This window comes from Streptopelia decaocto (genome assembly GCF_964273445.1).
Source record: "Streptopelia decaocto genome assembly, chromosome: 9".
NCBI lineage: Eukaryota > Metazoa > Chordata > Aves > Columbiformes > Columbidae > Streptopelia > Streptopelia decaocto.
Genome location: NC_138664.1, coordinates 14,428,780 through 14,444,590, shown reverse-complemented (window position 1 = coordinate 14,444,590; position 15,811 = coordinate 14,428,780). Strand labels below are relative to the sequence as shown.

At 40.7% G+C, this 15,811-nt stretch overlaps 1 protein-coding gene across 3 annotated transcripts in view; it reads left to right on the top strand.

Moving 5' to 3' along the window:
- Positions 1 to 15,811, top strand: part of ALDH1A2 (aldehyde dehydrogenase 1 family member A2) — a 57,737-nt gene that overhangs the window by 18,610 nt on the left and 23,316 nt on the right. For all 3 annotated transcript variants that reach the window (XM_082061082.1, XM_082061081.1, XM_082061080.1), the window contains exons 2-4: positions 8,602 to 8,706; positions 8,904 to 9,044; positions 10,584 to 10,713. In XM_082061082.1, the coding sequence (XP_081917208.1) occupies positions 8,970 to 9,044; positions 10,584 to 10,713 (205 nt within the window). In that variant the 5' untranslated portion in view covers positions 8,602 to 8,706; positions 8,904 to 8,969. The remainder of the gene's footprint in view (positions 1 to 8,601; positions 8,707 to 8,903; positions 9,045 to 10,583; positions 10,714 to 15,811) is intronic.

Genomic DNA, 15,811 nt, shown 5'->3' with positions numbered 1-15,811 from the left:
GCCCTTTCTCTGATTCCATTTGCTGCTCAGAGACCCTGGATTCCCCCAGTTTCTCCTCCCAGTCGCACCCATTTCCTAGGGTGCTGTTCTCCAAACCTATACGGACTGTGAGCTGGCTCACCAGGGGACTCACCGTATCTTCCTTTGAACACCTCAACAAGATGTCTCGATGACTGGGCCTGTACAACAGGCGTGGAGGGACAGACCCTTATGGGGTGACAGCCCTCCTGAGGAGGGGGGTACTGCTGCTCCTCTCCTCCCACCCCCCCAGGGCTGGAAAGAGACTGAGCTTCTGCATCAGATGCCACCATTAGGTGCTAGATCACATGAATCCTCCTCCAGCTGAAGTATGGCTTCATTTACGCAAGCTGAAATGTGACCGAGACCTTGACGTATTCACCTGTTTTAAATACTTGGTGTCTGATCCAATGTCCACTGATGTCAAGGACTGGTTTTTATTTCAGTAGGCTTGGCTCAGGCCTTGCTACTTGGAAGTTAGATCCAGAGAAGCTGATCGGTCTGGTCTTCTCATCCAGACATGTACCCTTGGCCCAGGACTCGGGTTGTGTAAACATAATTCAGCCAGATTTTGACGTACTGCTGTGTTGACAGCGAGACCAGAGCAGCCTCGTTAGCTTCCTGTGCATTTTCTTTTCAATTTCACTTTTTTATTCTCCTGCTGTAGTATGTTTGTAAATGTTTAAAATTTTCCAGCCTTCTCAGTACACTCTGAAGTTTGGACTCTAGGTTTCTTGAATGAAATTTCAAGCTCGGGTTTTTGAAGGAAACTCCGATTTATGGTAGAGCATGTCTAAAAGCCATTGGCTCTGAGGTCCAAATGAGTTTTAAGCAAACCAAAAAACACAGTTTTAGAAAAGAGCTCTTCTTCCTTTTCAAATCCATAGGTTGTTTATTTGTTTGTTTGTTTGTTTGTTTTCCGGCGGTGGGAGGTGTGTGTGAGGTAAGGAGAGGAAATAATCCAGCGGCCAAAGAAAAAAATAAAAATCAACACGTTCTTGTCATTTTGTTTGGCCTTCGCAGACCTCACAGGCTCTAGAGCAGACATCAGGCTTCCAGTGAAGCAGCCTTGTCTCCCAGTACAAACATCCCTATGGAGGCTGTTGCCATTGCTTCCTTTTCATCAACTGGGGCCTGATTCAGCTCCCACTGAAACCAGTTGAATTTTTCCTTTTGTTTAACTGTGAGTTGGATTGGACCTCTAGTGGCTGAAAACCAACTATGTCCATAGGAGCCTGCTTGCCAGAATTAAATTTAGTGCCTAGTTCAGTGTTACGTACAGTTCAGTTACTCTTCTTAAAACAATTACAGTTCCTGCACAGTTGAAAGGCATCTTATTACAAGAAACAAAATCTGGGTAACTTCTGAGGACTAGTACGTGCTGTGGTAACTCAAATAAACTACACAATGACCATTTCTGTCAGTGTGCTCAAGGCAGCCAGCCTGCCCTGCCGCAGGGAGGTGTAGCGTTGGAAGCCATGCGGTCACTGGTGCTGCCTGGAGACAGGCTCATTCCCGGACTGCCTTGAGAAGCAGGATTCTGCATGGAGAACATATGGGGTGGTTGGCCTCAAAGTCTCTGGCTGACTACTCAGACTTTGTGACCTGCCAGCAAGGAGCAGTGACTATTGCTGCTCTTGCCTGAACAATCCTCTTCTAAAAATAGAAGAGAACGGCACTAGTGGTGAGTTGCTGGGCAGACAGCGATCACTCTGCTGGGGTTGACTTTTGCTTTCCTAGTGCCTACTCATAAACCAGGTTTTCGCTGATTCTGTAGCCAGCTGTTGGTTTCCAGTCACTCCCAGGAGTGCCCCACAACAGACTCTGGCTAGAACGTGAGAGGTTTGTTGTATCAAGACAGCCATAAAAGTGAAGGAAAACAAAGCTTGAGAAAATAAACAAGCTGCACCTCTGATTGGTAATCCCTTCTGCTTCATTCCCCTACAATTGTACTAATCGTTAGGACTCTTGAAATGTTTCCAAAGGAGAGGAAATGAAGTTGCTGAGATGGGAAAGGATATGAAATTTCCTGACCAGACTGAGGCACAGGTGCCCAGTATCTGTGATGTTATGCAGTATTTACCAAGGGAAATGCTGCTGCTGGATTTTTTGCATGCCTCTAAAATTGTATGCCCCCTCCTCCAAAAAAGAAGTACCATTAAGTATTTCTTAATGCCTCCAGCTATGAGAAGTTGCTGAGGGCTGAACAGCTGTGATTCTTTCATAAAGTACTTTGGCATCTGATGCCCCTTCCCCCAGCCTTGCAGATTTAACGTCAAAGGCTCTCTAAGGAGTAAGTCACATATGAAAAAAAGATCTTTGATGGAATGAACTATAATCAGCTACTAAATCAATTGAGTTAGGAAATTCCCATTCCTTCCTCCATTCATCCAGAACCGTATCTCCTGTGGGAAGCCATTATTATTTGGATGTTAAAATCCTCTTCCTGTACTAAAAAATATTTCTGGAGCTGCAACAGCACAAAAACATTGTTTATTAAATCCATGGGAAAATAATTCCACCTCCAAAAAGCAGAATGCTAGGCCACTGTCTGTCCACTGGCTGAAGTTCTTACTTATACAGCTGGGGAGGCTGAAGAAAATGTCTGATGACATCATCACTAAGCAATATCAAATTAAGAATTTAGGTCATCATTTCACTCCCACATCATTTGAGAACATTTTCAAGAAAGGAAATGAAAAGTTACATTGTTGCCACCTGTGTTGATTACTCATGAATTAAAGGAGCCCAAATTACTTTTTTCCTTATGTTTTAATGGAAGACAATACAAAACAAGAGGGGCAGTGAGCATGCAGGAATCCCCAGTGAGTTTAAAAATCAGTTTATTTCCCAAATCCAGCGCTAGCCCCTGGGTGAATGCCAGAGGGATTGTAGTGCCACGAAACCAAATCTCATTCATTGAAGAGGTGCAAAGGAAATACTAGTTCTGTGCTGCATTTGAATTAATCGTATTTATACGCACACTCATAAAGATAGTTGGTTTGTACTTCCTCATTGGTAAATAGTGATAAAAACACAAGATCCTATCCGTTTCCTCCCTGCTCTAAATTTTGCTGCTACTATATTGCGGATTAGGTTGTTCAGTCTGGTTTTGGACACATCCCTTTCTCTTTGAATACTTACTACTGCAACTACCTGCATGGTTTGAAATGAACGTTAAGTAGCGAATTATTAATAAGCCAACTGGGACAGATGGTTACTTAAACAAGATACTGGAGTTGTTTATTTGCAAAGCTTAATTTGCTTTGCTTTATGCTAAAACATTTACTCTTGGCTTGATTTCAAAACTGATGAGCATCCAAAAATGCTATTGTACTCAGTGTATAACGCTTTTGAAATGCAGGTCTTATGCAAAAATGCAATCTATCATTTCCTTCCAACTACGTCAGCAGAGTCTCAAAGTAACTTGAACTGTTATGTAATAATGTTGTTTTTTCTTTGCATGCTTTTTTGTGTGATATGGTAGCTCAAGGCTCTGAACAGTCATGTGCCCTGTAGGATGGGTCAGATTGCTTCCTTGATTAGTCTGTGGAACTCTCTCCACAGTGGCAGTATGTAATTAACCACGGGCAAAATTTGAACCTAGCAAATATGTGGTAGGACCGTATTCTTGCAAAGTTCTATCAAAAGCTCTTTGAGAGCGTATGTGTGTGTGAGGATGAGGTTATTGTCAGCACCAGGAGGGATGTGCCTGTTCTTTCAGGAAAATGCCATGCCCTCTCTACCTTTCATTTGGAAAGGAACAGAAATTACCTAAAGACCTTATGATGAGATCTCATGAGAATGATGACACTCCAAGGGCATGTTCACTGGGGCAACTGGGAGCTTCCAACTGCACCTATTACACTGCAAGGTCTGTTTGAAACCTGCCCCGCGCACGCACAGACAGCCCTCGGCTGCCCGCTGCCTGTGCTGCAGGTTGCCTTAGGCAGCATTGCTGGTGAACAAAGTGTTTAGTGTCCTCCTCAGAGCACTGTACCCAAGCACAGCCAGATTCCTCACTTGCAAGAGGTGTTCATTGTCTGTTTTGCTAGTGGGGTTTGTTCTTGGCCAGATCACTGTCCTGACGGGACACCTCAGTGAACGGGAAGGTTTGCCTTTTCGTCTCCTGCTCTGACATTACTGCAGTTATTGGCTCTATTGAGAGTAGATGGCAAACTAAATGGTCGTTTGTTCCAAAATTTTTGAAGTGTTCCCTTCTTCCCTTTCCATTTTGGCACGGTTTTGTTGATAGCACCCAACAGGCCAGATTATTTAACTACTCACAATACCACATAGCAAATACATGACACACTATGTGCTTTTCCTTACTGCAAATCACAAAAGGTAACACTAGGACTCAAACAAAAACAAATTACCTCAGTAACTCCTGGAAAACTCAAGTGGTTAATCAGTTACCTTTTATTTACATATATATGCTTAATGCTGAATTAAGCTGTAAAAACCAAAGGCTGATTTATAGCCCCAGTCAGCCTTAATTAACATTGATTCCAGGGGAATAGTAAATGTGAATAGCCTTCACAATTGAGGTTGAACAATGAACTCACTGGGTGTTGTCCAATTTGTAGCATGATTTACATGGAAGCAAGCCCTTCTTTTTTTCTAGGGTTACCCCTTTTTCATCTGGTGTTTAGGATGGGTTATATATAATCCATAGATAGGAACATTTGCTGTCAAATATTCTCCCTGATTTAGAGTTAGCCTTTACCATGGTCACTATAAATAAGGCAGGAAAAAACCCAATTTGAGGCTTTGCAGGGATTCCTTTTTCTTGCAATGTGTCATCGCTTGTCCATTTCATGGCATTTTTACGAAGTGGCCATAATGAAAGTCAGATTAAATGTACAGGATATATACATTTAATCAACAGCCATTGGAGTCTGTAGTGCCTGAAGAGTTATAAAAGCCCCTGTGAATGCAAATTTATTGCAAAAGAATCTGTGTCTTGGTGGTAGGAATATCTGCTGAATGGTACTACCTGACACAGAACACCTAAAACTTTCAAAAGTGAATTATTTAAGTGTAAGGTTTTGCTTGTAAAGCTGCCAGCTGCTGGATTTCAAGACTTGAAACTGTTCCAAAACATGGGACTAGGTACTTTATTTGTGCACTAGAGTAAATACTCTGATTTTACTGCCAATTTAAATGTGCTCAGTTTACAGTAATGAGCTTGTATAGGCAATACCTTGTTTATAGAAAGTGGAACAGGAAGAAACTAACATTAACCATTAACAGTAGCAATTTCTCTTGCCTTCAACTCTAACTTTATGCCAAATAGATCCTTCCCATGTCCTATATGAAATATTTGCTATTACTGTTCTTTTTCTAAATTTATTGGATAAATGAAGCATTCAACAAAATAATATCTTATAGTTCCAGTCAACTTAAAGTGCAACACTCTTCTGTATTTCCAAGGCACTATTTCTTATTCCTACAGTGAAATGTGTTTTAAGAACAAATATGTGTCCTGTGTACTAGCAAACCTGACAATTGGTGTTCATCCCAGCAGAATGTAGGTAGCATTTTTAAATGGTTTTTAAAAGAACACACCACTTCTCTAAGGGAAGACTACTGAACTGCAGTTGTTACCACTTCTCAGGTTGTTGTACTCAACCTGTTTTATTCTGTCAAGACAGATCACACAAGGAACCAATGTGTTTATGTACATACTGTAACCCTAAACAAACATCATTACATTTCCTTTGGCCGCCTGTGCCTGAAGCTGCAAGCTTTCCTCCCTCCCCTCCCTCCTCAGCACATCCCCACATACTCTGGGCATGGAGTTAACTCCACCGAACGCAGTGGAAAGTAAAATCCTACTTCCACACGTCACAGATCTCGGAGTTTCCTTGTTTCGCTTACAGCCTAGAAAGTGACAACGATACACCGGAGGGTTTTGGCTTATGGTGTTAACCACTAGAGACCATACTGGTGATTCTTTCATTATCTTAGTTTGGCTGGGTTAGCTCCAAAATGTCCTAAAGGGGGCCACTACTTTAGTTTGTGAAGCAGCGTAATCACGGAGCAGGAAGACACCACCCACAGTCTGAGGAGCTTACAGTCCAAGGACACGAACAGGTTCAAAATAAGTACAGTGTGCAGAGAAAGTGATGGATGGCGTGGTAGGCCCCAGGTCAGCTACTTCTGAAAACCAGAACAAAAAGGGGGAGAAAGCAAAGATAGGACAGACTCTGGAATGGATGGAAGCATGCACAGCAAAGTGGCTTGTGCTAGACAGATGGGGAAGATGAGGAAAATAACAGAAACACATCCATAAAAGCAAAACCAAATGTAATTGTTCATTTCTATGCACAGTTGTTGTATCACCAGGGTCTTTCACAGGTTCCTTCTGCCCATGTCCTGAGTCAGCGAGACATGAGTCAGCTCTGAACCTGGAGCTATGTCACTGCCGTCAGTGTGGCACTGAGCCTGAGCTAATAAGCCCTCCTGATTAGAACACAGCTACGTGGCTTCCATTGGCTTGGAGAATAGGTTGAGCGATCTCAGGTCTGGTTTGTCTACAGACGCATCTTTGCCTTCCTGTGCAAATGTGAGCGTGCAATTACTTCACTTTCTTTGAAAAGCACAGGCACACCGGTGTCCTCACCGTGTTCTCTTCTTTTACAGATGCTTTATACCCTTTGGTGTTGCAACTGTTCATCTTGAGCTTCCTGACTGTATTTTCTCTTGGCTGCTGCTTTTTTTTTGCTATAATAGAATAGTGTTGTGGGGTTTTTTCCTAGCTCAGTTTCTTCTCATCGATTTATGACTAGCTCTCTACTTGCTTCCTTCCTTCCTTACAGCTATGTTAAATCTCTGGTGATCCTCTTTCCTTAAACACTGAGCATTTTCATGCTGATGCCTTTTTTTTTTTTGCCATCAGACAAGTTGTAAACACTTAAGTTATAGTTAGTTTTAAACTATGTAGTTGGCAGGCTTGTATGGCTAGCCTCATTGTACTACTTCAAGCCTAAAACAGCAGCAGCTGGTCTATAATCTCATCATACTATTCTTTGACTAGAAAAGACAGGTATTACATTCCATTCATTTCCACATGAAAAACACATAATTTTTTGTCCTGGTTTTGCCACATCAAATTTAAGCAAAGTCCTTACATATGAACTGTCTATTCCTTTGTCTCCCTGTTCTCATCTGGCTGACCCGAGCCATCTACCAGTACAAAGGCAACAGCTTCTTTATTGCATGGCAGTAAGACAGCAGTAAGTGCAAGATTAAAGAGGTGGCAAAGTACTACTCTGGACAAGTTGTTTGTGAGGTTTAGTCTGCCTCATTGGTGGGACAGATTTTTGACCCAGCATCTACGGTTGGTTCTGTGAAGGAACTAGACGAATATTTAATATATCATTCATTCTTGTTCTGTAGCTATGATCTAAAAAGATAGGCCTGTTTCTATCACCTGAGTATCTCTGATTGGAACTGAGAGTCCTGAATCTTTCAAAGGGTCCCTCAACTTTCTGCTCATCATAGGATCTGTATGGGTATGGGGCTGTGCTTTGCTTTAACCAGAGGAACGGCCCTGTCTCCATAATTGCAACTTAACCCCTCATGCAAAAAAGGGTGGTGAACATTTCTTCTGTCTAGGGGCAAACTCCTGCCTCCAGTGAAATCAGTGGTAAAAGTCCCCATCAATCTCATTTAGGCCATAACATCCCCTTACACATTTAAAGTTGTACTTCATGAAATACAATGAAAGAACATTGATACCTGAACTCCAAGGAAACCATATGGTGCCTGGACTTTTTGAACACTTTCATTCTTGGAAAGATTTCAAGGGCAGGAAGAGTCTGAATACCTGGAAAACCTTTCACTCAGTCTTTCTACTAGAGTGACTTATTTCATATTTGCTAAGAAATAACTACATCCTGTTCTTGAAAGTCATTCAGCAGACAATAACTGGGGCGTGTGCAGCTACCAGTAAAAATCTACTTTAAATAAACTCATCTGTCATTACCTCTCAAGACAGCTGCTGTCAGCACCATTAAAATTCAGATTTGTTTTGCCCATGACAATTAAAATGATGTCAATACTGAGAGAATGTAACAATTTCCATTGTTACAAGCAGATAAGCAAGTTAATTCTGTGCTGCAAGCCATCACTGTAGCCATAATCAACTGACTGTGTATTGAAGAACTGTGATGTTTGAGATTATTCAGCCTTGACTGGGTTGTATCAGTGACCAAATGTTTACTTACTGAATTGAATGATTACTCCAAATCCTTCTCTTGTCTCTAGCAGTTTCAAGGCTTTTTGTCTGATACAGGTATTTCTTTTTTTGGTTTACTTGTTACAGTTTTTGAACAAAATGCGAATGTCAACCAAATTATTTAGAGTTTGATGTTGCTGCTATAGTGATACTGCCACAGAACACAGACAGACATCAGGGGCTGACCCTTAGCCTGAACTTTTAAAAAAACTTCATTTTCACAGGCTTAAGTTTCAACTTTCTTGTATTAGAATCTGCAGCCTTTCCTAGGAGTTTGGTGTTGTATACAGTCCCGTTTGTTCATGCAGGAGCACTGATGACTTTTCTTCCTTTTCTAGATTTTTATCAACAATGAGTGGCAAAATTCTGAAAGTGGGAGAATATTCCCAGTATATAATCCAGCAACAGGAGAGCAGATCTGTGAGATCCAGGAAGCTGACAAGGTAATGTATCTCGTGAATGGGTAGAAATGTATAAACAGACCAAAGCGATAGCCCGGAATAGCACTGTTGGACAGTTCTTTTATTAATCACAGTTCTAAAACCCATAATGTGACTAAGGATGTACAACAGCAAATTTCATAAGCCTGGTAACGTTATTTACCTCAATAGCTTTCTTCTTTTTTCTTCCTTCTTGACAGGCTGATACGGACAAAGCCGTGAGGGCAGCTCGCCTCGCTTTTTCTCTGGGTTCAGTCTGGAGGAGGATGGATGCATCGGAAAGAGGCCATCTTCTGGACAAGCTCGCAGACCTGGTCGAAAGAGACAGAGCAATTCTTGCTGTAAGTGGCACAGTCAAATCACCTGTCAGTTCTACATTCTGAGAGCAAATTAGTTCATAACTGTGCTAATATGAATTATATTTGAAAACTATATTCAGCTTGATGGCTAAGATGGCTGTCTACTTAAGACCTGATCCAAAGCTCCTAAGAGTCAACAAGAGTCTTCCAATTGACTCCAACAAGCTTTAAACTGGACATCAGACAAACGAATGGGTGTGCACACACGCGTATGCCTGTTACGAACACTTGTAACTTTTCTAAAATACAAAATGGGAGACTGCATAAAGTGATTTGTGCAGATATTAGTGAAATGCTTACTGATACTCAACTGGTAACACGAATTCTGGGTACCGCACTGTTTCGCTCACGTATGAAGCCATATAAATGGTGGCATTGTTAATGTTGTTTTCCGCATGTCAAGTGCTTTGAACTAAGCTGGTGAACGTCTTAATTCCAGCTTTGTCAACACTTAAATCATCTTACCACCAGTGTACACTGTAAAATCACCACAGGGAGAAGGAAGTGCACAGCAAATCAAGTTTACTCTGCCTGTCATTTGATTTGTATTTCTAGAGCCAAGTTCTTTACCGAACTGCACTGCAGGCAATGCCATTAATTGCTCTTGGGGATATAAGTCAGTGCAGAATTAGGCCTCCATTCTTCTCCGTAGAAACTCATTTGATGGTTGGTGTGTTACACATGGGTGTACTTTGCCCATTCTTAACGATTTCTATTAGACAGCTATTGAGAATGAGTTAAGCTACTCAACGTCTTAGGATATTTTATTGGATTCTTTTTGCTAAATGATCTTAGGAACCCCTAAGAGGATAGCTTATAAGATACTTTAAAAAATAGGAATATTAACTTAAAAATAAGGACATTAGCTTGTTAATTTATGAGCTTCCCTAGAGGAGAGTTTGTTTATTTGATGGCAATAAATAAACTGGCTGTACAGTATAGATATCTCAGACCTCAGCAGGAGACTTGGCAGCCACATAGAGAAATTTTTATATTCACATCAATTATATAAAGAGGGATATGTCCATTCTTCTCTTTATGGATTCAGATCATTAATATGGGGTTACAAGGAGCCCCTTCTCAGCTGTTATCATTAACATAACAGAACCTGGTTTGACAGGCATTTTTATCTTGGCTCCCGATGAAAGCAATTTAGCATTTATATAGCTGGACCAAACACAGTGGCTATTAGGTCCAAAATACACACAGGCACATGTACGTACATGTGGATACACAGACAAACCCACAAGACAGACAGACACACACACGCACACATTCTTAAAATCATAGGGGTTTTTTTTAAGGAAAATGCTTTTTGTTCACATTTGCAAAAAAGAAGTAACAAAAGGGATAAGATAGTTGTTCTGAGTCTTTTGGGTTAAGACTACACCAAGGCGTAACTGGTTGGTCTTCATGAAAATCTGTGTCATAACTGAAGAGCTGATAAGACACTGAATACTTAAGTGCAATAATATAAAATGCTACTGTGCTTATATTTCTTAATTTTTTCTTGTTCTGTAGACTATGGAATCACTGAACAGCGGCAAACCTTTCTTGCAAGCTTTCTATGTAGATCTCCAGGGGGTCATAAAAACCCTGAGGTATTATGCTGGTTGGGCAGATAAAATCCATGGAATGACCATTCCTGTAGGTAAGGTGGATTAAAGTACATGTATGCACCTACACCTCCTCCTGCCCAAATGACTTACTAGATTACAGCTTTGTGAAAGGTAGAGGAGGACCTCGGTTTGGTCTCAGTGTGTGTGGCGTGTTGCTGAAGCAGATGCTTAAAAGTTGGCAAGGGCTGGACTAGATGACCTGCTACTGTTCTGCCCTACAGGCACATGCCAAACAGTGTTTTGGGTTTTTTTGCATGTGTCCATCTGAGAAGGAGATAGCTCGATACCTACATTTAAATATTGTTACACTTAAAAAAATGGGTGGAGTATAAACCTGCCAAATACCTTGGAATACATGAAAATAGTGTTAGCTGCCTGTTGAAGAAACTTTATGCTTACATCTATATCTGGTTTATATACGTCTTCTTACTGCCTATGCATAACATTTTACTTGGGACTAACACTAGATCCAAATCAATTTATGCTTGAGAGAGTTTGCAGTGTTACTATAGAGAACTGTACATACATATCAGATGTATTTTTCTTCCAGTTGTTCAGTGGGATAATTTTTATATTGTATGTGTAAGATAAATGTTTGAGAGTGCTAGGAAATTATTCTGCTCGTATTTTTTCTAAAGAGATAAGAAAAAAATCCTTACTTTTTTTTTTTTTTTTTAATATATTTAATGAGTCTCTTCCTCCTGTCACTCCCACCCAGCTTTTTAACAAATACAGGCTGCATTTTCTGTTGCAAACATATACATTTGTAGTCTCGACTAGATGTACCAACTGCTATAATTATACAAAATGGCACATGATAGCCAAGAATGATTTTATGCAGGTGCAGTCATTGAGATAAATATACTAATATTTTACCTGCATAAAATAAATATTTGGAAAAACAGTAAGGAAAGCCAACGTTTATTCCCTGGGTTATTTTTGGCTTCATGGTGCACACTGCTCATTGCACATGCCTGTTTATTACACTTTACTGAAGGAGACTCACAAGTAAATAGAATGTTGCCCATCTATTTCCGTAAAATTACATTACGTAGCATGATATCTGCAGTACACTAGCTTGCCTCTGTACAGCAAAGCACAAAACTTGCAAGGTTAGGCAAGCACATAACTTGAAAATGTGGCCCCAAAGTCTTCCAGGAGAAAACAGATCATGTAATTCTTACTGCAGCGTTACTCATTACAGTGCTTCACCTTATTAAAACTGCAGTGCATACTGACTGATGTTTATCATCACAAGTATATTTTCACCAAAGGAATGAAAATATTAATATTTCAGGTGTAGACTCTCCTGCAAGTACTCCTTAAGATTTGCACAGTCATTTGGGCTGAGATTCATAAATCCTGGTTTTGCTGCTTGCACTTCACATTTAAACATGCAGAAGTGCAAAGCACACCATAAATTCATATATTCAGCAAATTTCCTGTTCCCTAATCCCTTTCTCCCTGGTCAGTGAATGCCTCCTTCTCACTCATCAGCCCTGCAGGTACACAGAAATTAGGTCAATCACCAATGAGCATTGCTAGGTTAAGGAGAGTAAATATTCTCTGCTTATTCTTGCCCTCAAGTAGTGTGTCAGATGACAACCCTAATTTTTTTCCAGTGAGATGGGCTATGCTGCTGCAGAAGGCACATATTCAGCAGGCCCTCCTAAATGCAAACTTCAGTGCTAACACAGTTATCTGTAGTGTAGAAGCGTAAGTCCTCTCACAGATTGTCGGAGTATCAATTAGTTCTTCCTCTTGGTTTAACACTCCTCTGTATTCCTCTAGTTTCACACCATAAATTCGTCAGTCTCATAAAGCTATTTTAGAGCAAAGCCAGCGTTAAACAATGGCGCTCTCCACATTCACTTACCGTCAGCTCATTAAAGGAAACCAAACAAGATGAAAACCCCAAAATCTCCTATTAAATCTCTATTAAATCTCCTCTTTCTGTTCAGTGTGCTAATAAATCTGGAACCTCCCAACCTTTCCTATATTTCTGTTGAGGTTTTCTTTTCCTCTAAAATAAAAATAGGCAAGTGATAGACAAGTAGAAGAACATTGCGTTTTACAGTCACACTCCTTTTTGTCCCAGAGCTGCTAAAACCTTCAGACTGCCCTTTGCTTGCTCTCATGTGTAAAGCCTTGATGATTTAAATTAAAACACAATGAAGTTAGACTAGAAACTGTTAAACTAATAAGGTGGATGCAAGCAAAAATGCATCTTGAAATCAATATATGATATGATATGATATGATATGATTGATATGATATGATACAGCTTGAAGACTTAACACCCATTTGCTGGTTGTGTCCTGCTATTTGAGACATGTGACTGTACTATGATTGTTACGCAAATAAAATATCCGTGATGGAGACTCCTGATGGAAATCTGAGCAAACACATCCGTGGAAGGTACTGCTGTCCCAAAGTGAGATATCCCTGGATAAATGTGGCTTGCTTTCTAATTAAAAAATAAAAATCTTTGGGCCAGGTGCTAGGCAGCTGCAAATTGATCTGGCTCTATTAATATCAGTGATGACTGAAGAATGACAGTTTACATCAGCTGAGAATATTTTTAAAAAAGGTTTTAAGACAAATTTTTTAGATTGGATGAGGGCTCAGGCTGTCCGAGCCCTCTCAGGCTGCCAGCTAGTAGCAGGATAAGAGGAACAATCATCAGCAATAGTGTCTTGGAATATGTGTCATTAGCATGACTTTTAAAACATTTTAGAGTTTTAAGATTAGTTTATACAAGTCTCATATTTAATTTCTGAGCACAGGGAAGCTTTCTATGTGCCCTGTTCAGAAAAAAAAAAGTGATTCACTACATTTTGCTGTGGTAATAGCTTATTTTACATTATTGACAAGTTGGCTGTTAGATACATCTTTGGCCTGTCCAGAGACATCTAGAGCTTCTGAATAACTTCAAGTCACATAAGTTCACAAAGATATTGTTACAAAGCAACCTCAAGAACCCCATCTGAACAGTAAGTCTGTGGATGATGAACTTTGGAAGTAGGTGTCAAAAAGGGCAGCTGTCTAGAGCCTAATGGAAGAAAGCAGGGCAAGTAACTCTGCATGGGAGCTATCGCTCTGCAGAAAGAACATTCTGCCTACATTTGGTAGAATTAACCACCATTTGTCTGCCTTGGCAAGCAGGTTCAGGTTATCTATAACTTTCTGTTATGAAGCATGCAGAGACGTGGCAATGATTATGCAGTGACAATCTAAAGTCAGACAGTGCTAACCTGTGTAACTGTTACATTGTCACCATCCTTCTGGCTGAGAATCCACCTCTCACAGTACCACCAAGTACACGCTGGTATTTTTAGCTGTCTCCTCTATGTGCCTCTTGAGCACTTAGACAGTTTTGCCTGTATAAATTCTCCCTATTTTGACTTGTACTCTACTTCTGTCTGGTCTGATGACTCTTTCTGTGGCCTGTGAACCACTTCTAGCATCTGTAGAAGACAACCTGGAAAATCAAACTGATCATCTCAATTTGTGAAACAAATATTCTCCATCTTCACTGGGAAGTTGTGAAGCATCTAGAGATCAAAATGGTGCAATGACATTTTGTCAATGCAAAGCAAACCAACTCATCAGCTATTTTCGTCCTCCTTTTCCTCATATGAATCTCTTTTCTCTCTCCTCCTCCCTCTTTTATTTCCTCTGTTCTGCTCCTTGTCTTGGTTGCAGACTATTGTTACCTTTCTTCTAATTATTCTGTATTAGCTACTCTGGCTCAGGTTTCTACTGAGCAAATCCTGTAAAGCAGATGTACAGAAATAAGCAGGCATGAAAATAAGTTATTTCTAATCGAATACAAGTTGAGGTCTTTATTTAAACCCAAGGAGCTTTATGGATTAACCACTTTATTGTTAACAGATATCTAGTACAGGACATTGCAGCAGGTTTCCAAAATGTACACTCTGTTGTCAAATTTCGGTCTTTCCCCACTACTGAACAGGGCTGGCTGCAGCTCCAGCCTGAATGGGGTGAGGCCCCAGGAAAGCACCTACCCTGCATCAGACAGCGACCATGGGAGCAAAAGCATTTTTAACTCCTCCTGCTCCCTGCCTCTGTCTGACCACTTCCTGTCCTGGTAAATCATCTCCTGTGATTGAGCCTGGGTGACCTTCTCATCATCCTCACATACTTACTTGAAATGATTTTTCTAAGTAAAGAGACTCAAGTTTTTCTAGATGGCCGAGCACTACCAGATACTGCTAGATGACCAAGGGGCACGTTCGGCTCATGCCTTTAGTGTAGCCCTTCTTTCAGCTGTAGCCTCACCAAAAAATATTTGATCTAAATTCAGAGGTGGTTTGAGCGTGGGCTAGTTTATACAGCTACAATGTAGGTACAAACTTTGCACAGATGCAGGCCAAGCACACTAACAAAGCTGATGGTCAGACAATACCTTAACTGGCCCCCACACAGAGCAGGTAATTTTCCTGCTCTTTATCAGTTGTGAAGAAACCTCCATCATATCACAGTATGTGTAACCTCAGCACTTACTCCCAGACCACAGGCAAGTGCTGAAGCAGCAACAACCATGCAGGTTTGTGAAAGAGCACGAACATCAGCCTGTGGCAGCACAGACCTGCCGCTCTGAGCAGGCCAGGCCACCTGAAAGGTTCCCCAGACCACAGGCCTGACCCCAAATCACAGATGTGTTTATTTTGTGACCTGACTCAGGCTGCCCTGAGCTCAACAGTGCTTTAGTTAAGGACTGCACATCTAGCACAACACTCACTTTAACTAATGATACCTCTCACTCCTCAAGTTTTTAGCTTTTTTTTTAACCTTAAAAATAATTGCCAGATCAGAGGATCAGAGTTAATTAAGTAATTCCTTTTAGCCTCATACCATCCACACGTGCCATTTGCAAACATGCAGTCTGCTTTTCCTGCATTTTTGTTGTTACAATCTTTCTTATTCCATATTCTTATTTCTTTCAAAAGTCCAGTGAGACAAAAGAACAATATTTCAAAGTTTACAACTTGGTCCCTCCATTTATTTCTTCATCTCTACCTTGCCCAAAAGATTTGTGAAAACTTTTCTTATTCTGTCTTGTTGTGTTTTCTAGCTGCATCCAACTTTTCTTATTCTGTCACCTTA